Source organism: Eretmochelys imbricata, chromosome 24, assembly GCF_965152235.1.
Source record: "Eretmochelys imbricata isolate rEreImb1 chromosome 24, rEreImb1.hap1, whole genome shotgun sequence".
Classification (NCBI taxonomy): domain Eukaryota; kingdom Metazoa; phylum Chordata; order Testudines; family Cheloniidae; genus Eretmochelys; species Eretmochelys imbricata.
In genome coordinates, this window is record NC_135595.1 from 16,413,853 (window position 1) to 16,435,172 (window position 21,320).

Sequence of the window (21,320 nt, forward strand, 5' to 3'; positions counted from 1 at the left end):
GGGGTTTGTGTATTTTAAACCCCAGCTTTAAAAGGGAAGGGGGGGCAGCCCCTAATTCAAAGACACGATGGCATCAGAGTTGACAGCCCACGCCTGAGGGGCTGCTGCGCAGGAGGGAGGTATTTCTCTTCCCCCCCCCCAACTCCCGCGAGGAAGTGGTACGTCCCGCCTCTTGGGCGAGGCTGCAGCACCTGCGCTGGAGACAGACGCGCGGAGCGGACGGGGGAATCCAGCGGGAGTAGGACGCGGCCGAATCAAGCGGACAGCGCCCCTCCCCCTCTGGCGGGAAGGGGGAGCCTGATGCGGGCGAATCAACCCCGCCTGTGTCGCTTGTGGGAGGCGGGAATGGAGACCCGGGGACCCCAGCTGGCTCTGCGGACTCTGCTGTGGCTCCTGGTCGGCGCATGGGTCTCAGGTAACGTCCCTGCCCGGAGAGCGAGCGACGGCACCGCCATACACCTCGCCCCGCCGCCCTCCTCTGAGGGGGAGTTGTGCTCTGCGGGGTCTCCTGCCCCGAGCTACAGGGGGCGGGAAGGGAGAAACTCGACGGCTGATTGGAGGGGAGAGGTGTGAGGGGGATTAGCGCCGCCCAGATGTGGCTCCCTCAGGGTGGGGGCTGCTGTGCCCCTGTGGGGGAGGGGGTTGGTGTGGGTCCTTGAGCTGGTCGTCCCCCCCCTCCCCCCAGTCTGGGTGCTCTCTTAGCCCTACTAGTTGGAGTGGGGGAGACTCTAGGCTGTCCCCCTAGTGGATGTGGGCAGGGTTAGTGTGGGTCCCTGGGCTGCCCCTTGCCTGGGGCCCCACTAGTGGGCATGGGGGGTTGGCATAGGGGTCCCCTTGAGCTACTGGGGCAGTTCAGGGCCCAGCTCGGGGGTCCCAGGTAGCGGGGTGGGGGCAGCTCGGGGGTCTCAGGTAGCGGGGTGGGGGAGTGGGATCAGAGACTTCATATGTCCTTTCACCTCCCCCAGTTCTGTCTAACCAGCCTGTCTCTCTCTGCGCTGTATGTGTGTGTTTAACTTTTCCCTCCAAGGTAAACAGGTAGCACAAGAAGCTGCCAAATATAGCTCCCTCCTCAGCCCTCACCTTTCCCACAACCCTGGGTTTCATGCCCGCTGACCTGTTCTGCTTCCCACGCCAAGTGAGGTAACTGCGGGGTGTCCTGTGTCACGTACATACAGCTCACCCTGGCGCTGGGTGCACCCCAATCCAGAGACACAGGTGTGGCCTCCTTCCTGGAAGGGCAGCCGCCCTGTCTTGGTGAGCTCACATCTGTCGAAACTCCCTGCTGGGTAATGTGCCTCGAGGGAGGGGCTTTCTGTTACCCATGGCCCTGCGGGGTGGTGTGAATGCAGGGTACTGGAAAAGCACCCTGATCCCTCAGCAAAAGATAGATATAGCTGATATCTCTGATCAGGATTTCCCCCCTTCCCCTGGGGTGTGGACCCCGGTGTCATGACCATGTTTCCAGTGTAATTGGTGCCCTGGCTTTCCTCCTGCCCTTTAAGTGGAATGCATGCCATACTGTGCACGGAGAACGTTGTTGGCGTCGTGACCTGGAAAGCGTTGGGGTCAGTGGTGGTGTGGGTGTTTTAAAATGGCTGCTGTGGGGTCACAGTAGAGGAGGCTGTATTTCCTCACTGAGGGCTTGAGACCTGATAAATCTGAAGAGTCCCAACTCTCTGTCTCCTGTGTTTTAGCCCTGGGTTTGGGTGGGGAGTGGGGTCTAGTGGTTAGAGCTGGGAGTCAGGACTCCTGGTGTCTTTTCCTAGCTTGGGGAAGGGAGGGGTTGGGGGTCTGGTGGGTTGGAGGAGGAGTTGGGGGCCAGGACTCCCGAGTTCTATTCCCGGTTCTGCCACTCACCTTTATGATATCTAAGCTGTTTTTAGACTTGAAGCTGTGTGGGTTAGTAACTGATGACTTTGAAAAGCACCAGGCTTTCCTGTTTTGAATGCAGTGAGGTCAGGGATTGTTGGGCTAGAAAGGGGCTGGGTGTGTCACAGAATGGCTCATGGGTCAGTGGAAGTGATGGTGATCCAAGTGATGACTGAGTTCCTGATTTGCTCTGTAATAAGGAAACAATCAGATGTTAACTCTTTAGGGGCTGCAGTGTGGTCCAAAAGCTTGGCAATTCATTTGAGACCTCTTATGCTTGACTCTTCAATGGCTGTTTACCCTCAAAAGGGGGCGGACAGAGAAGTTAGTCTGGTCATGTCTGAGTCAACCACTGTAATGGAAATCTGACTTCTAGAGTGAAAGGAATGTGGCTTAGTAGTTAGAGCAGGGGGGCTGGGAGTCAGGATTCCTGGGTTCTGTTCCCAGTTCTGGGAGGGGAGTGGTGTCTAGTGGTTAGAATGGCTGGAAGGCAGGACTCCTGGGTTCTTTTCTGGCTCTGTCATTCACTTGCCTGGGGCGTATCCCCTTCCCCATCTGACCCTCCTTGGCCCAGCTGACCTGATCTCCCAGCTGACCCTGCCCTTTCCCTGTTCCAGGCCCTGCCCACGGGATGCAAGTCACGGTGCCGAACCCTTTCAACGTGGTGATCCTCTTCCAGCCTGTTACCCTGCAGTGCAACTATCAGACCTCAGCCACCCAGCTGCCCATAGTCACCTGGAAGTATAAGTCCTACTGCCGGAGCCGCCTGGCCGATGCCTTCAACCCCAGCAGTCAGGAGAACCAGATCAACAACCAGCTGCAGCAGAACAACCCCGGATACAACCCCTATGTGGAGTGCCAGGACAACACTCGCACAGTGCGGGTGGTGGCTACAAAGCAGGGCAACGCCGTGACACTGGGGGACTTCTATCAGGGGCGTCGGATCACCATCACCAACAGTAGGTTCCAGGGAAGGATGGAGGGGTTTTTTTTTACTGATCACTTATTAGATAGATTAAAGTAGCATTCCAGGGGGGCGTTGTGCCAGGTGGAGGGCTTGTTGTGGTAGCCCCCGCAACTCACTTACTAGGTGTGTGATGGGCATTGTACTAGGTGGAGGGCTTATTAGGTATATTATGGTAATACACTGGGTGCAGGGAATTACAACACTGTGTACTCCTGGAGGAATTCTGCACCACTGTGCATGCGCACAATTTGTGTCCCCTTCAGATTTCTTTGCTTCCCCGCAGAAAAATGGCCTTCTGATGATGAAGGAAAGGGAAGCCACAAGAGCGGTCATATGACCCTCCCCAGCAGTATGTTTTGGGTGCCCAGGGCAGCTGGCAGAGAGGTAAATCACTGTGTGGTGCAGGGGGCGGGACTGGGGAAGACTCGGCTGGTGGCTCCTACCCTGCGCTGGACTCAGCTGCTAGTCCTGGGGAGGACAGGACTTCCTCTTTCCTTGCACAGCATCTGGGGCTGTCAACCCACCCCCAGATTTCTCCTCTGGCTGTAGGAAGCTCTGCAAACTGCCTCCCTTCTTCTCTCTCTCTACCCCCCCCGCCCCCCCGTGCTTCTGGCACGCATCCCTCCCCCTGCAGCTGAGGAGCGATCGCTTTACAGGGAGCTGCTCCACCATCTGCCCAACCCCTGTGCATCCAGACTATTTCATCTCCAGACCCTCCCGCTGAGCCTCCCTCACCCCTGACAAGCCTCACTCCCCCTTAACCTGAACCACCCCAGAGAGCCACCTACACCTGGATCCCCACCCTACTGAGTCCGAACCAGCTGCATCTGGATCCCTATCCCACTCCCCCAGCATCTGGACCTCCCCACCACTGAGCTCCCCACATCCAGACCCTCCTGCTGAGCTGTATCACTCTGACACCTGGACCCCCTGCTGAGCTCTGTTCGGTGTGTTGTTCCCCCCCCCCCCACCCCCACCCCCCGCCACACACACCCAGACCCTCCCTGCTAAGCCCCAACCTCTTTCACCTGGACCTCCCCTGCGGAGTTCCATTACCATTGCACCCAGACCCCCCCCCCACAACAAGCACCTCTGTATCCAGAGCCCCCTGCACCCAGATACCCCACTGAGCTGCCCACACCCAGATTGCCCAACGCAGAATCCTCTCAACCCACACCTGGATCCCCCCTCATTAAGTCCCTCCACACATGGATCCTGCCTTGCTGAGCCTGCCTGCCCACCCCTGGTGCACCTGCCATGCAGGGGCAGGGCCCTGGGGTCGAAAGAATAGTAAATATGGCAGACGACCAGCTTGGCTTAACGGTGAAATCCTAGCGGATCTTAAACATGAAAAAGAAGCTTACAAGAAGTGGAAGGTTGGACATATGACCAGGGAAGAGTATAAAAATATTGCTCGGGCATGTAGGAATGAAATCAGGAGGGCCAAATCGCACCTGGAGCTGCAGCTAGCGAGAGATATCAAGAGTAACAAGAAGGGTTTCTTCAGGTATGTTGGCAACAAGAAGAGAGCCAAGGAAAGTGTGGGCCCCTTACTGAATGAGGGAGGCAACCTAGTGACAGAAGATGTGGAAAAAGCTAATGTACTCAATGCTTTTTTTGCCTCTGTCTTCACTAACAAGGTCAGCTCCCAGACTGCTGCGCTGGGCATCACAACATGGGGAATAGATGGCCAGCCCTCTGTGGAGAAAGAGGTGGTTAGGGACTATTTAGAAAAGCTGGACGTGCACAAGTCCATGGGGCCGGACGAGTTGCATCCGAGAGTGCTAAAGGAATTGGCGGCTGTGATTGCAGAGCCATTGGCCATTATCTTTGAAAACTCGTGGCGACCAGGGGAAGTCCCGGATGACTGGAAAAAGGCTAATGTAGTGCCCATCTTTAAAAAAGGGAAGAAGGAGGATCCTGGGAACTACAGGCCTGTCAGCCTCATCTCAGTCCCCAGAAAAATCATGGAGCAGGTCCTCAAAGAATCAATCCTGAAGCACTTACATGAGAGGAAAGTGATCAGGAACAGTCAGCATGGATTCACCAAGGGAAGGTCATGCCTGACTAATCTAATTGCCTTCTATGATGAGATAACTGGCTCTGTGGATGAAGGGAAAGCAGTGGATGTATTGTTTCTTGACTTTAGCAAAGCTTTTGACACGGTCTCCCACAGTATTCTTGTCAGCAAGTTAAAGAAGTATGGGCTGGATGAATGCACTATAAGGTGGGTAGAAAGTTGGCTAGATTGTCGGGCTCAATGGGTAGTGATCAATGGCTCCATGTCTAGTTGGCAGCCGGTGTCAAGTGGAGTGCCCCAGGGGTTGGTCCTGGGGCCGGTTTTGTTCAATATCTTCATAAATGATCTGGAGGATGGTGTGGATTGCACTCTCAGCAAATTTGCGGATGATACTAAACTAGGAGGAGTGGTAGATACGCTGGAGGGCAGGGATAGGATACAGAGGGACCTAGACAAATCAGAGGATTGGGCCAAAAGAAATCTGATGAGGTTCAATAAGGATAAGTGCAGGGTCCTGCACTTAAGACGGAAGAACCCAATGCACAGCTACAGACTAGGGACCGAATGGCTAGGCAGCAGTTCTACGGAAAAGGACCTAGGGGTGACAGTGGACGAGAAGCTGGATATGAGTCAGCAGTGTGCCCTTGTTGCCAAGAAGGCCAATGGCATTTTGGGATGTATAAGTAGGGGCATAGCGAGCAGATCGAGGGATGTGATCGTTCCCCTCTATTCGACATTGGTGAGGCCTCATCTGGAGTACTGTGTCCAGTTTTGGGCCCCACACTACAAGAAGGATGTGGATAAATTGGAGAGAGTCCAGAGAAGGGCAACAAAAATGATTAGGGGTCTGGAACACATGACTTATGAGGAGAGGCTGAGGGAACTGGGATTGTTTAGTCTGCAGAAGAGAAGAATGAGGGGGGATTTGATAGCTACTTTCAACTACCTGAGAGGTAGTTCCAGAGAGGATGGATCTAGACTATTCTCAGTGATAGCAGATGACAGGACAAGGAGTAATGGTCTCAAGTTGCAGTGGGGGAGGTTTAGGTTGGATATTAGGAAAAACTTTTTCACGAAGAGGGTGGTGAAACACTGGAATGCGTTACCTAGGGAGGTGGTAGAATCTCCTTCCTTAGAAGTTTTTAAGGTCAGGCTTGACAAAGCCCTGGCTGGGATGATTTAATTGGGGATTGGTCCTGCTCTGAGCAGGGGGTTGGACTAGATGACCTCCTGAGGTCCCTTCCAACCCTGATATTCTATGATTCTAGGGCAGGCAGAGTCCTTGTGCTGTGTCAGGGTTGGGTGCAGCCTCACCGTTGAGTCTGTGTCCCAGAGTGGGAGCTGCACAGTGATCTCTCCCCCCTCTGTGCAGCCAGTGGCCTCTGCTCCCCAATGCCATGCTGGAGCCTCCACATTTATTTGACCAAAAAATTAGCAGAATTTTTTGGTGCAAAAGGCACTCAGGAGTAACTGTGCCAGGTGGAGGGCTTGTGCTGGTCATTTATTAGGTATTCCATGGTAACCCCCAACTCACTTATTAGGTGTATTACGGTAGCGCTCGGGACTTTTATGAGTGGTGTCCCATCACCATCACCCTCAGTATATATGGGGCAGAGGGACTGCTGTGTGTTTGCTTATTAGGTGCATTCTGGTGGGGCCTAGGGATCCCCCAACTGAGATGGGGATAGCAGGAGTCGGGGGGCAGAGCGTTTGTACTGCTTGCTTATTAGGTGTTTTATGGTAGCAGCCAGAGAAATGGGGGCAGTCCCCGCCCCAGCTGAGACTGGGGCTATAGTGCCAGGTGCTGCACAGACACACACAGTGAGAGACAGTCCCTGCCCCACAGAGCTCACAGTCTAAAGATACAGAGCGGGGATTATTATCCCCATTTTATATTTGGGAAAACTAAGGCACAGAGCGATGTAATATGCTCTAGCTCACTCAGGGTGTCTGTGGCAGGGCACGAACTGAACCCAGATCTCCTGAGTCCCAGTTGAGTGTCTTCACTCCAGGCCCGGATAATTCCTGTTTATGCCGGTGGCGTGTTGGTTTCCAGAAGGAGGGAGCTAATACAGCAGTGGCTTTGAAACTGAAGTGGGAGCTCTGAAAAGAAAGTGCTGCCATTAAGCTATTGGAAGAGAGTTCACCACCACAGAAATGCAGCCACCTCTGGGGTGGAATGCAACAACTTCTTAATAGCCGTTTTGTGTCACTCACCCAGTGCTGAAATGCAGCCACCTCTGGGATTTGGCAAAACAAATGTTTAACAGTGGACAGTAACAGGAGAGAGTTTAGGGCAGGTAGCAAAGAATGCTGCGTATGACCGGAAGCAGGTGGAGAAGTTGAGAGGGGCAGAATTGAGCTCCCTATAATAGCAGGAGCGTTGTGGCCAAACTCCAACAGTAGTGGGGGATCTTTAACCATTGTGCAAACTGTCACAGTCTGTTACACATTTCACCATGCTGGGGCATTCGGGCCAGCGCTGACTCTGCTGGGAGAGCGCCCCCACCCAGCTCTTTGCAGCATAGCATTGCTGGGGCATTGGGTTAGGGTGAGGGTGCTGAGTCCCCCATCTGTGACTAGAACTCCTGGGTCCTGTTCCAGCTCTAACCACTCATAGCCCTGCAGTGACCCACACCTGGGTATCAGAACAGCAGTATCTGGTTAAGGTTAAGCTGAGTGCTCTGGTGTCAGATGCTCTGAGCTCCATCAGGAAGGGGAGAGGGATGCTGTCCTGTGATTAAGGCACAGACTAGGACTCAGGCCTCCTGGGTTCAATTCCCATCTCTGCCATGGACTCCTTGTGACCTTGGGAAAAAAAGTCCTTTCCCCTCTGCCTCAGTTTCCCCATCTGGGGATAAAAAACCTGCCATTGTGTAGTTTTATTGGAAGCTTTTTGGGACAGGGACGGTCTCTTGCTGTGTGTCTGGGCAGCGCCTGTCATGATGGGGCCTGGATCTCAGCTGGGGCAGGGACTGCATCTCAGCAGTGCCAGGCATGATGGGGCCTGGATATCGGTTGGCTCTACTCCAATACAAATATTTTCAGGTTCTACTGCTTTTGCTGTAGTTTCACAATGTAAATCAACCGCATTGTATTATGGTGGGTCAAAAGTCCACAGCAAAACTCTTTTCCCTGTGATCATGTGTCTAAAACCAACTGGAGCTGTGCTTCAACTGTCTCCAGCCAAACTCTGTTAAATTATCATGCCTTTTCTTTTTGTGTTGTCTTACCCGGAGGCGTTTCTGTGATAACAGCAGCTTTGTTGTAACCTGGCTAAACTGGTGCGTGATTCATGCAGCAAAAATCTTCAGTTTCTAACACTCATCTAGAGTCTTGTGCTTATAAACTCTGGATCACTTCCCCCTACCAGAGTGCAGCCAGCTCAGGGGTGGAACACTGCAACTGGCTAACAGCAGTACCCAACAGTTAAGTCATAACCCTAATTACAGCTGATCAGAATTCTAATGATTCCCTTACATAACACTTTCCATCCTTGCAGTGCTTTGCAAAGGTTTAATTACCATTTGGGACAGGAAGTGTCAATCTAATTGAAACTATGGCTGAAGATGCAGGTCAGCAGAATTGAACCAATTAGCTCAGGACTCTAGTTATGTCCTAGTTAGGCTGCTAGGTGTCGTGGCTGGATTTTATGATGATCGTTTGATGTCACAGATCCCAGATTTCAGCATCACTCAGTGAATTGGAGCAGCTGGGGACACTGCTTGTTTATAAAGTGTAAAAAGCTTGCTGGCATCAGGGAGAGCGATACTGGAAGGCTGTGTCCAGCTCTGGGGTGTGCTTTTTATGAAGGATGTTGGAAAAACTGCAGAGGGTGTATAGAAGAGCTGCAAAAATAATCCAAGGGCTGGAGTAAAGGCCTGAGAGTGAGAGAATGAAAAAGTTTGATCTCTTCAGTTTGTCCAAAATCAGTGGGTGATTTGATTTTTTTCATGGGGAGAAAATTCCAGGTACTAATGAGCTCTTCAGTCTAGTGGACAATGGTAGAACAAGAACCAGCATATGGAAGTTAAAGCCAGACACGCTTCAAGTAGAAAGGAAGGGCAAATTTAACAGCCAGGGTGATTAACCCTTATGACTTCCCCAGGGAAGTGGTGGATTGTCCATCTCTTGGGGTCATTCAATCCAGCCTGGAGGCTTTTCTGGAAGATGGTTTTGTCCAACACAATCTGTGGGTAACAGAGTGAAAGTCCCTGGCCTGTGTTATACAGGAGGCCAGATGAGAGGAGACGTCCGGCGAAAACACAAGATGATCTAATGGGCATGCAGCAAAATCCTAGACCAAGTTTGTCAAAACTGACTCATGGTTCAGGTCCTAAAACCAACAATATACAAGATCTTGGGCATAGGTGAAGTGGCATGTCTGAGGTCAAGGCAAGAGCTGGGGATAGAACCCCGGTGTCCTGACCCCCGGTCTGGCGCACTATCCACTACACCACACAGCCAGGCTAAGTTTCCTCTAAGCCATGTGGCCACACAGCAGGCTATCAAGGACTGCGCAGGGGCAAGAAGTGCCTCTCCCCTGGCCCCGGGACTCCTGCGGCAGACAAGAGGTGCCTCTGCCCCAGCGTGGTGAGAGAGGGCTGCGAGAACTCCTCTCTCTCTCTTCGCTGCAGCCCTGGGGCAGCCAGGACCCCAAACCCCTCATCCCTGGCCACACCCCAGAGCCTGCACCCCCAGCTGGAACCCTCACACCCTTGTATGCCAGCCCTCTGCCCCAGCCCTGAGCCCCCTCCCACACTCCGAACCCCTCAGTCCCACCCACGCCGCACATCACCTCCATACTGGTGCACATAAAATTCATTCCGCATGTAAAAAATTAGAGGGAACATTGTACATTGGGCTGAAATTTTTCAGACGTAACTAGTGATTTGCGTGGGACTCCTTACAGAGACCTGACTTCTTCTTTTCTTTTTTGGGAAGTCGGCACGTTCTGAAAATCCAGGCCCAGAATCATTACCCACTTCTGAAAAATCTTGTCCCAAAGCTGCCCAGGCCGGGACTCTGGATACCTGGATTCCAGTCTCAGCTCTGCCACTGGGTTGCTGAGATCAAAAGGGCTTGTTCTCTGGCTTCCTGCTACTCCAGCCTGTTCCTGACAGCAGGGCATGGTGGCTTGCGTGCATACTTGAGGGTTTAGTGTTCATTTCGGTTTTCAAAGCCCTCAATTGGTGGAAGTGCCATTGTTCGAGATCAGCAGGTGGGGGCTGCAGCCGTTTAGCCCTGCAGGGAGTATTCCGCTTTTAATTTCTCTGCATAACTTGGTCCCATGAGCCCTGGATAATTCATAGATTTCCCCTCCCGCCCCCCACATCACAGAGGCCAACAGGGACTATCATGCCCATCCAGTCTGCCTTCCTGCACAGCGCAGGCCAGAGAGCCTCCCCCAGGGACCCCCTCCATTTTTGTGGCTGTTTCTCTAAATACTGTCCAGTTGGCTGGTATCTTATCAATAATGTGAAGCCCTGACTCCCAGCCTCCTCAGTTCTAACCCAGTAGACCCTACTCCCCTCCCAGAGCTGAGGATAGAACCCAGGAGTCCTGCTCTGTGCTGTAACCCCTGGACACCACTGCCTTTGCATAGACTATGCTGAAAGGCCTTGTTGGTGCACTGGCTCTCCTGCTTGGAGACCCCTCCTGCATGTTAGCCTGTGACTCCGATTCACCTGCCCTGGCTCTGGTGTCTCCAGCTTTGCCTTCATCTGTCTCCCCTGCAGATGCCGACCTCAGCATTGACCAGACAGCCTGGGGCGACAGCGGCGTGTACTACTGCACCGTTACCTCTTCACAAGACCTGCAGGGCAACAACGAGGCCTACGCCGAGCTCATCGTGCTGGGTAAGTGGCCAGGACTGGGACACAAACAGGTGGGGAGCGGGATGTTCTATTGGGGTTTGGGGGGTGCTGTCGGAGATGGGATGCCAGGCTAGATGGGGCCCGTGGGTCTGATCAGGGCGGCTGCTAAAGGGCAGGATGCTGGGCTAGATGGGTCCATGGGTCTGATCTGGGGAGGAGGTGGGATACCAGGCTAGATGGGCTCACCGCTCTGCTCCAGGGCAGCAGGGATCGGAGATTGGCGCATGGGGCTGGGCAGGGGCAGATATTGGGCCAGATTAGGCAGCTACTTCCCTTTCCACACGTTGCTGGTAAATCGGTGCGTGCCATCCTCTGCCCAGTGCCCAGCTTCCCCGACGGTGGCTTTTGGAGCAGAGTAACAGCAGCACCAATCAGAGGCATTAGCAGCATTTTGGGCTAGGAAGAGGGTAACCAGAAAGGGGAAGCGGTGACTCCTGCAGCCCACGCAGGGCAGTGCTGTCCTGCTCTCACACAGCTCCTGCCTCCCTTCCTCATCCCCGGGGCCTTTCCGATTCTGCCTCACGGCATCTTCCTCATGGACCCTTTCCTTTCTGTGCTGCTTGCACTGCTCCGCAAACAGGAATTTCAACCTCCCAGTCAGGTAAATAGCAGAGAGGACAGGAGTTAATACAAAGAGACTTAGGGAGCAGAAACTAAGAAGGTTTTTCCAACAGTCCCTTTGTATTAACTTCTGTCTTCTCTGCTATTTTCAATTAACTCCTTCCCATTCAGTGTCATCTGTGAGCTGGCGTGTCTGTCCAGCACAGCTGGCCTAGCTTCCTAAAGAGCAATCACTTCATTATTAACATTACAATAGTGCCAGCTGAGATTGGGGCCCCATTGCGATGGGCACTGCACGGACACATATCTAGAAATAGTCCCTGCCCCAGCTGAGATTGGGGCCCCGTTGTGCCAAGCGCTACCTACACAGCGAGAGACAGTCCCTGCCCCAAAGAATTTGCAATGAGACAAAGAGTGGAAGGGGGAGCTGATGCTTGCAGGCCAAGTGACTTGCCCATTTCACGCAGTAGGTCATTGGCAGAGGTGGGAATAGTACCCAGTTGTCCTGACTCCCAGTCACAGTGCCAACCATCATGCAGCACTACCTAGTAGCACTCGCAGCTGGTGTAAGATGTGACTTTCCATACGCCCCTCCCACCAAATCTCCTGAAGCGTCTCTTCTTCCCTGCCGCCCGTCTCATAAATTTACTGTCTCCCTCCTGGCCTGGTTGCTAACAGGAGGTATGGGAGTTAGAAGCTAGCTTACCTGCTGGAGCTAAAAGGGATTCTGTATTCTGCAGTGGGTTTTATCCCGGGTTCTGAAAGGGATATGGACTCTAGTGCATTAAAGCAGGGGGCTGGGAGCCAGGACTCCAGGGTTCCATCCCTGGGGGAGTGGGACCTAGTGGGTTAGAGCAGGGGATTGGGAGCCAGGACTCCTCATTTCCCTCCCCAAACCAGGCATAGAACCCAGGTCTAATGGATTTTTTGGGGGGAAGGGGGGGGTAGGAGGGTGTGTGGAATTGAGAGCCAGGACTCCTGGGTTCTATCCCTGCTTTGTGAGGGGATTGGGGTCTAATGGGTTAAAGTAAGGGGGTGCCTGGGAAACAGGACTCCTGGGTTCTATGCCTGGCTGTTCTAGTTTGTTGGGAATCAGGAGCTTTTTGTGCTGATCGTGCTCTTCTCCCCAAATGTCCTGCGTGTTTCAACATTCAGAGAGCAGCCCTCTGGGCACTGGAACTCCACAACCTAATAGTAATTAGTCCTGGAATTACTCTGATCCTGTTGCGTTTTTCCAGGGTTATGTCCCTGATCCAGTGTGTCACTCCCATGAGCAGTGCCACGGTTCCCTGCCATAGGGGACAGCAAAGGAGGCTGGCACTCAGTTGTGTGGGTGTAGCAGTGCTCAACAGCTCATCCGTGGAGATCTGCCGGGCGGGGGCTGGGAGTCAGGACTCCTGGCTTGTATCTCAGCAGGCACATCCATCCCCCTCTCTCTGTAGAATGGAAATGCAGTGATGCAAAGGAGCTCAGTGGTGGGCAAAATATTGCCGGGTCTGGAGACGCTTTTCCGGCACCCTTACTGAGTAGCCTCCGTCCTGGGGGCCTCCCTCAGGACAGCTGTGCCTGGGGAGCCCTGATCTGAAAGGAGTTGTCTTCTGTAACCTCCCATCACCCCACTTAGATATCCCTCTGCAGTGGCCTGACTGCCCCAAACGTCCTTATCCTAGAGCCCACCTGCCCCTAGCACTCTTGTGCTCATGGATTCAGCCATTGTGGGGATAAGAGGTGTCTTAGCTGGATGGCTGTTCAGGCGCAGGTACCATCATCCCACCCAGAAGGCGAGGCCTTCGCCCAGCACCCCACCCAGAGCCACCATGGCACAACAGGAGGGGGTGGACTGCTTGGAAGGGAGAGGGGGTGCTGGCTAGATTGGAGCCAGAGACCCTAGGAGCCACAGGGAGAGGGGAGCAAGACTAGTTGGGCAAAGGGATTGGTGCTGATGGGAGCCCGGAGGCTGAGGTCAGAGAGAGGCATTTGGAGGAGGAGGATGGAGTTGTCTCTGGTGCTCTGGATAATGTGCCGTTGGTCCAAACTGTTATGGATCCTGTTATGGAGGCCCTGGAGAACATAGTGGATCTACAGCCAAATCCATCTTAGATTCAGCTTGCGGGTTCTGGAGAACAGGACCATGTGGATCTGTGGCCAAACCCACCCTGGCTTTGGTTCTCTGCTGGAGTATGTAGCATCTGGCTCCACTTCACCCTTGTAGGATACGAGAGACTGCCCGGATGGCCGCGTCAAATCTTGCTGCGGCAAGAGTCAGACACTGCAGCCGTGAAGTTTGAAAGCCTGGCTTGAGGATTTGTTGCTAGATAAGTGGAAAAAGAGGAGTTCAGTCTCTCCTCCATTCCGGGCACCAAATGCCCACATGGCAGGGCCCAATCATTGATGATCTACCTGACTGGCAGGGTTACCCGGCTGTAGCTACAGCCGAAATCTTTTTTTTTTTTTTAATTTCTTCCCTTTGTGAGTGAGCTCTCTAAAACACCAACCACTCGGGTGCCAGTTTGAATGCCCACCTGAGCCAGTGCGCTGCTTGCTATCCCCACCTCCACCCTTTATAGCACAGTTGGCTTCAAATCGCTTGCCATTACGGCGTTCACCTATATCTCTAGTAACTGTCTGTCTCTCTGTCCCATAGGCAAATCATCTGAAGTCTCGGAGCTTTTACCAGGCTTTCAGATAGGGCACATGGAAGGTACTTGCCTTGCTAGATTTGGGGCTGGCAGGGTGGGGAAATTATGCCACCACTTAACTTTTATGCAGTGAACATTACTCTTGGATCATGACTGAGGCAGAGCTAGGAGGATGTGAGCCAGTGGGAGGAGAGAAGTAGCTAAAGGGGTTTTAATTCGCTCTTTTGGAGAGGTTTTGTTCCATGTCTGTACAGCGCCTGGCACAATGGGGTCCTGGTCCGAGAGCGGGGCTCCTAACTACTACCATAATAAACCTAATAGCGATAAAAATGTACAGTGCTCAGCATGGGGTGCTGGGCGCTATTGTAATACTTAAGTAATTACCTCATAATCGATTTCTAGGTAATATCATTCAGTTCTGGTTTTGTCCCGCAGCGGGTGACAGTGCTGTGGGTGCCCCATGGAATTCTTTGATAGTGCTGGTGGAAATGCATTTCCTGCAGAACGGAAATGGCGATATTCCGAATTCGGGGCGGGATCTTGACAGGCTCCGGTCTCCCCAAGTTGGGGGCGGAATGCCAAAAATACCGTATCAAAGCACTTTGTTTCAGTGTTTATATTTCATTTGGTTGGGGGCCAGAGGCTTATATAACACACTACAAGTCTGAACAGCAGTACTTTACACGAAATTGGTATCTTCCTGCAAAACGCTTTGATTTCATCAATGTGGCATTTTCTGACAGAAAACTGTCCTGATGGAATATTTTTGACCTGGCTTTACTCCTTAGTGCAAGCCTCAAAGGGGCCAGACTCAAGGTGACAGTCCCCCCGGAGCAAGGGTGGGCAAACTACAGCCTGTCAGGGCTTTGGATCTGGCCCGCGGGACCGCCTCCTGTGGTGCCGCAGGCCCCACACCGCTCTCAGAAGTGGCTGCCACCACATCCCTTGGGCCCGGGAGGGCAGAGGGCTCTGTGCATTGCCCTGGCCTCCAGACACTGCCCCCCGCAGCTCCCATTGGCCATGAATGGGGAACCGTGGCCAATGAGAGCTTCAGGGGAGGTACCTGGAGGTGTGGCAAGGGCAGTGCGTGCAGACACACACACCCCCTCCCCCGGGGCCGCGCAGGGACATGGGTCCGGCCGCTGGCCAGGGCAGGCATGCAGGGAGCCTACCCTGGCCCCGTTCCGTGCCCCTGCCACCCCAGAGCCCGACCCCCTCCTGCACCCTGTCCCCCAACTCCCTGCCTGCACCTCACACCCCTCCTGCACCCCAGCCCACTGCTGCACCCCAGCCCCCTGCCCTGAACCCCCATCGCACCTCACATCCCTCCTGCACCCAACCCCTTGCCCTGAGCCCGTTCTTGCACACCGCACCCCCTCACACACCCTGCACTCCCTCCCACACCCTGACCCTGCATACAATTTCCCTACCCAGATGTGGCCGTCAGCCAGAAAGTTTACCCACCCCTGCTCCAGAGCCTGAACTCTACATCTCCTGGTGTTTGTTTAGATTACGCTCTCCTTGTGGTAGGGCACAGAGCAGAGTTGAGTATGTACCCTGCCTCCCAGCCCAGACCCTACTCCCCTTCCAGAGCCAGGGATAGAACCCAGGAGTCCTGAGTCCTGGCTCCTTCCCATCCCCCTCTACTCTAACCCACTTGACCCCACCTTCCTTTCAGACTACAAGATATAGGCCTGATGGAGGGGGTCAGACAGACCATGGTGGTGATCTGCTTGCCTGGCCTCCATCACTGTCCTATCTAAGCATCTCACACTCTTCAACGTATTTATCCGCATGCTATTTCAGGGATTCCTCCACCTCACCATGCCAAGGACTCTGTGCCCGCCATGATTCTTCCCCCCCCCCCCCCCCCATGCCAGGAGCTAGTGTGTTCCCAACCATGCTGTCTGGGAGACAAGTCATGCAGGGCATCTATATGTTAAACTGCATCTGGACACTGAGCTGTGGGCAGGGGAGTTATGCCTGAAGGTGTTAATGGCACCAGAAACTGGTTCCTTCATTTATAGACCATTGCAGAGTTGCTTGAAACTGTATCTTTGCTAATCAGATGCTGGGGTCCCTGGGGCCTCCATTTTCCCCCTTCTGGACTTCTGATTTCTCCCCAAAATCAATAGGGTTCCACCCATGGATGCCTAAAACATTCCCTGGAGTTTTGGAGTGGATTGCATTCATCGTTCACACTTTTCTGTGTTAAACAGATGCCATCAAGGGCTTTGCCAAGGTTGTCCAAACATCCACTCCCTCTTTGGATCTTACTAAATTCTTAGCCTCAACAGTATCTTGTGGCAATGAGTTCCGCAGGCTAATCACCCACTGACTGGCTCTGTTTTGTATACACCACTTCTTTAACCTAGCATACAAAGGCGACCGAGATCTGATGGCTGGGGGATGAAGTAAGACAAATCCAGAGTGGAAATAAGGGCAGATTTTTCCCCAGGGGGCAGAATTAACCCTGGGGACGACTGCCCCCGGGACGGGGCAGATTCTCCAGCCCTCGGAGTCTTTCCACTGAGATCAGGCATCTCTCTAAGCTCCTTCCTAGCTCAACTACCAGATCAGGGCTTGAAATCTACAAAAAGGGCAAAGTTAAGGGTGCATTTGCTCAACCCCAGATCTGGGCTGCAGGCAGAAATTGCTGGCGGAGGTTCTCAGCCTGGACTATGCAGCAGGGCCAAATGGTCCTGTCTGGGCCTTGAAATCTATGCAAGTTCCCATGGTGATTTTTGTGTATCTAACTGCAGATGCCTAATAATAGTAATGCCTAGCTCCTTCAGAGCACGCTCCGTTAGCACATCTTTACAAAGGTGGTCAAGATCATAATCCCCACTTTAGAGAAGGGGAAACTGAGGCACAGAGCCTTGATGTGTCCAAGTCACCCAGCAGGCCACTGGCAGAGCTAGGAATAGAACTGGGTATGTTCCACCAGGCCATGCTGTCTCCCAGTTGGTCTGGTTTGTTTCCCACGGTGCCTCCTGTAAATCAGCCCCTCTTAGGGTGTCTCGAACCCAAAGCCCCAGGTCAAACTTTGGCCTTGGTGTATGCCTCGGTGTCCCCAGGGCAGGGAGGCCCTGATGCCAATCCGCTGGGTGGGTTCAGTTGGCGACTGAGTCCATAATGAGAAACCTCTTCCTCTTCGCAGACTGGCTCTTCGTCGTCCTGGTGGTGCTGGGATTCCTCCTCCTCTTCCTCCTCTTCGGCATCTGCTGGTGCCAGTGCTGCCCCCACACCTGCTGCTGCTATGTCCGGTGCCCCTGCTGCCCTGAGAGGTGCTGCTGCCCAGAAGCTCGTGAGTTCTCTCCTCTGTCTCATGCTGCACGACAAACTGACAAAAGGAGTGGGCGGGGGACACTCCTGGATTCTGTCTGCAGCTCTGCGGGGGGAGTGGTGTCTAGTGGGGGGGGGGGCTGGGAGCCAAACTCCTGGGTTCTCTCCCTGATGCTGGGAGGGCAGTTTGGGGAAGTCCTGCAATGGGGCTATTTCTGCTGATCTGCATGTTCCGATCCCTCAAACTTCCCCTGCTTTCTCTTTTCAGTCTACACCGCTGGAAAAGCTGCCACTGCCGGCGTCCCCAGTGTTTACACTCAGAGTGTCGGTGCCCCCAGTATCTACTCCCACCCAAACCCCGTGAAGCTAGGTCCTCCTGCCCCCATGATCCCCATGGGCCCCATCTACAACGGTTATGGGGCAGAGTACGACAGAGCCAGCTCCGGTAACTTTGCATTCTGTGTCAATTATGTGTTCCCACCATAGGAACTGTGCTGGAGTCAGTGACCCCAGCTGGGGGTCTGCCAACTGGCTGCAGCTCCACTGGAGTCAATGCTGATTTACATCACCCGTGACTATCCTGAGGGTAGGATGTAAGCTGGATAGCAGCATGCCCAGTCCTAGTTACATAGTTACGGTGCTCAGCTGACTCCTTTTGTGGGGCAGGGACTGTGTCTCACTGCGTCTGGGCAGCACCTGGCACTACGGGGCCCCGATCTCAGCTGGGGCAGGGACTGTGTCTCACTGTGTCTGGGCAGCACCTGGCACAATGGGTTCTACCAGATTATAAATAAATAATAGGTTTCCTGGTCACATGGAAGAACTATGGGCCCTGATCCTGCAAACCTGCAGCGCTGGGACTTGCAGGACTAGGGCGCATAGAGGGGAAATCATGGCACCGAGCCACAAGGCTGAAACTATTGATGTCCTTAATCTCTCTTGATTTCCTTGTAGTTGGTGGGAACAGCTCCCAGGTGCCCCTGCTCCGGGATACCGATAGTGGTGGGAACTCAGGTAAGGAGAAGCCAGGCTGTGAAGCAGAGACTTGGCAGATGACAGTACAGCAGCAGGAGTTGGTGATGTGATACTGCTGCCCCCTGTTGGATGGAGTCGGCACTGCTCCTCTGTGTCTCATCGTGTCCCCTTCAGCTCAGGCAGCGAGTTATAGCCCCTTCACGCCTGAGCCATGCTGCTAAGCAGAGTCAGGCCTGGACAGTGCTAGGATGGGAGACCTATGGTATAGGGAGTTGTCAGAAGGGCACCCTTGTCTTTTGGTGTCGGAGGCAGCGCTGGGGAGTGCTCTGCTGGGGGGAGGAGTGCTCTCCCCTTGCAGTCAGTGCTGGCCCCAGTGCCCCAGCCTGGTGGTAGGGGGCGCTGTGCGGAGAGAGGTGCTCACCAATCAACATAAAGACTGCTCAGCATGTTGATTCTTAAAGGTCTGTAAGTGCCCCATACACCCAATGGCCAAATCCCACACTGGGCAATTCCAATCCACCCCCATTCACTTGGATCTGAGATTCTCCTTCTTTTGCTGTTGTGCAGCGTTATGTGCAGCTGTTTCCCAGCTGCCCCTTCCCAGAGGTGGCTGCATCTCAGGCATTGCTAGTAAGCTGTACCTAGCTGCCTTGCCTCAGAGGTGGCTGCATCTCACTGGTAGTGCCTGCCCCTTCCAGACAGGATTGGCACTAAGGGAGTCTCTAACTCACTCCCCTCTCCCCAGCAGTGCGGAGCGGATACCGGATCCAGGCTAACCAGCAGGACGACTCCATGCGGGTCCTTTATTACATGGAGAAGGAGCTGGCCAATTTCGACCCTACACGGCCGGGCCAGGCCAATGGCAAGCTGGAGAAAGGTGAGTAGCCTCCTGGCTGTAGATTCCTCTTCTCCTTCCACCCAGCAAGAAACCCAGGGGATGCTAAGAGCTCCCTGCAGCACAACACCCCCTAGAGCCATGCTTGGGCATCGGGACCAGCTCTGTTAGGGGAGAGTGCCCCCATGCTGCTCCCTGCAGCACAGTGCCCCCTAATGCTGCCCTGGGGCATCGGGGCCAGCCCTGGCTGCTGGGGAGAGCACGGAGGCCTATTTAACCCTTTCTTTCCCCTCCCAGTCTCAGTGATGAGTGAGATCAGCTCCCTCCACGAAGACGACCGGCGCCAGGAGCTGCGCCAGGGGCTGGGGCGGCTGCGGACCCGGCCCATGTCACCCATCAGTGACGTGGGGGAGGGGGAGAGCGGGCGGGGTAGTGAGGCCCGGCACCACCTCCTCCCCCCTCCCCGGCGGGGCGAGCGCTATGAGGAGGAGCATTACGCCCGGCGGCCCCGCTCCCACTCTGTGGATGACCTGGACCGTGACTGGTCCCCACAGCCGGAGGGGCGGGGCAGGGGGCGGGGCAGGCAGCGTCGGGACAGCTCCCCCGACTGGCGGGAGGAGGAGTACTACGGCCAGCGGCGCAGCCGCAGCAGGGACGACCTACGGGAGCTTGATAGGGGCCACTACGACGGGCGGCTCCTGCAGGAGGCGCTGCGCAAGAAGGGGAGGGCCGGCAGCCGTGAGGACCTGGACGGGGGCAGCGGGTCCAGCGCGCGATCAGGGAACAGGAGGGACCGGGATGAAGATGGCTTCCCCCCACCGCCACCACCCTACACAGAAACAGAGTCGGTCTCCTCCCGGGGCAAGAATGACCGCAAGCTCCGACGGGTAAGCGGATGGGATGCAGGGCCCTGCCCCTCTAGGGGGCACCAGCTGCCATCCCACTCCACAGTGTGGCGCTGGCTCGGGAGGAGGAGTGGGGCATGGCAGCAAATGGGACGTGGCGTTTCTCCTCTAGGGGGTGCCAAGTTGCAAATCCATGTCAGGAATGGCAGCTGTGGCTCACAGATCTAGCTGTGATCTAGGTTCATTGTTCCTCCACGTAAGGGTCTTTGACAGGATGTGTGGGGCAGGAAGCCTTTAACTGCCGGAGGATAAATCTCTCTTCAGGGGATAGAAGAGGGGCAGGCGGATGTACACGGGCCCACATAACTGAGAGCACTAGACTCCAAAACTCCTCCAAGCCAACCAGCGGCTCAGGGCTCTGCTGTCCTGTCCCTCTTGGACTCTGCCTTCCCCAGAAAGCCCTGGTGGCTGGCTGGTTGCTGAATTGGCTACTGAACAGGTGTTGTGGCTGCCTGTTAGGGTTTCATCACAAGTCTCCTATTGTTTGGTGCGGGGATTTTTTTTTTTTTAAAGCAGTTTTCTTGTACTCATAGCTGGGGAAAGAGGGCTGGGGAGGCATTTCCCCTCACATCTTGGGGCATGTGCTGATTTTTCTCTCTCTCTCTTCCCTCCCCCCCCTGCCTCTTTTGAGACTGGAACTAGACTGCAAAATAAGCACCCAAGATGATGTGGGGTTTTTTGTTTGTTTTTGTTTTTTTAAAGCCAATCCCCTGGGGTTTGTTGAGTTCCTGGCCCATGTTGTCTGTGCACGTGTTGATGAAGGAGGCAGGCTTCCAATATATTCCGTCACTCCCCTTGTCTCGCTAATATCCTGGGACTCTCACAGCTGTAATGCTAATGCCTTGGATTTTCTCCCACTTAAGGGCCTTTAGACCACCCCCCCTCCCCAACCCCCGAGGAAATCACCTCTTGATCTTTATGATCAGCTCAACAGGTGGTGTGCTCCGAGTCTCACTGGAAGGCATTTCAACTCTGGGGGGGCCTGTGGCCAGGAGACGGGCCCTCTCTTTGCTGATCCTGCCACATCTGTTTCCTTCCAGAACCCCGACCTCAGCAGAGAGAGCTTGGTGGTTTAAACGCAATCCACTTTCCTTCCCGATCGCTTTCCTAGAGCACCACCAGTGCAGGAGATGGAGGCCATGGATCTGAGAAGGTCACGTCTTTCCTCGGAGGGCACACAGGACACTGGCTGGCCCGTTGCCACGAGGCTCAGCAAAGCAGTTGGGGCCTTGTCTACCTGGTGCTTTTATTATGAATTGGATCAATGTGCAGCCTGAGATTTCTCAAGTCAGGCAAGGGACAGGAGCTCCTGATTGCCACGGAAAAGCAGGGCATTACTGGGGAAATCTGGAGCCCTTGTCGGGGAAGAGGGTGTCTCTAAATTTTAG

The 21,320-nt window shown here is 54.3% G+C and overlaps 1 protein-coding gene across 1 annotated transcript; it reads left to right on the plus strand.

The window, feature by feature from the left end:
- The first annotated feature begins 345 nt into the window (after window positions 1-345).
- LSR (lipolysis stimulated lipoprotein receptor) lies at window positions 346-21,008 on the plus strand. The gene is made up of 10 exons (XM_077841675.1): window positions 346-415; window positions 2,487-2,828; window positions 10,595-10,714; window positions 13,938-13,994; window positions 17,093-17,239; window positions 17,486-17,662; window positions 18,172-18,231; window positions 18,938-19,069; window positions 19,331-19,914; window positions 20,973-21,008. The coding sequence occupies exons 1-10, from the start codon at window positions 346-348 to the stop codon at window positions 21,006-21,008; spliced, it is 1,725 nt and encodes a 574-aa protein (XP_077697801.1).
- The last annotated feature ends 312 nt before the right edge of the window (window positions 21,009-21,320 follow it).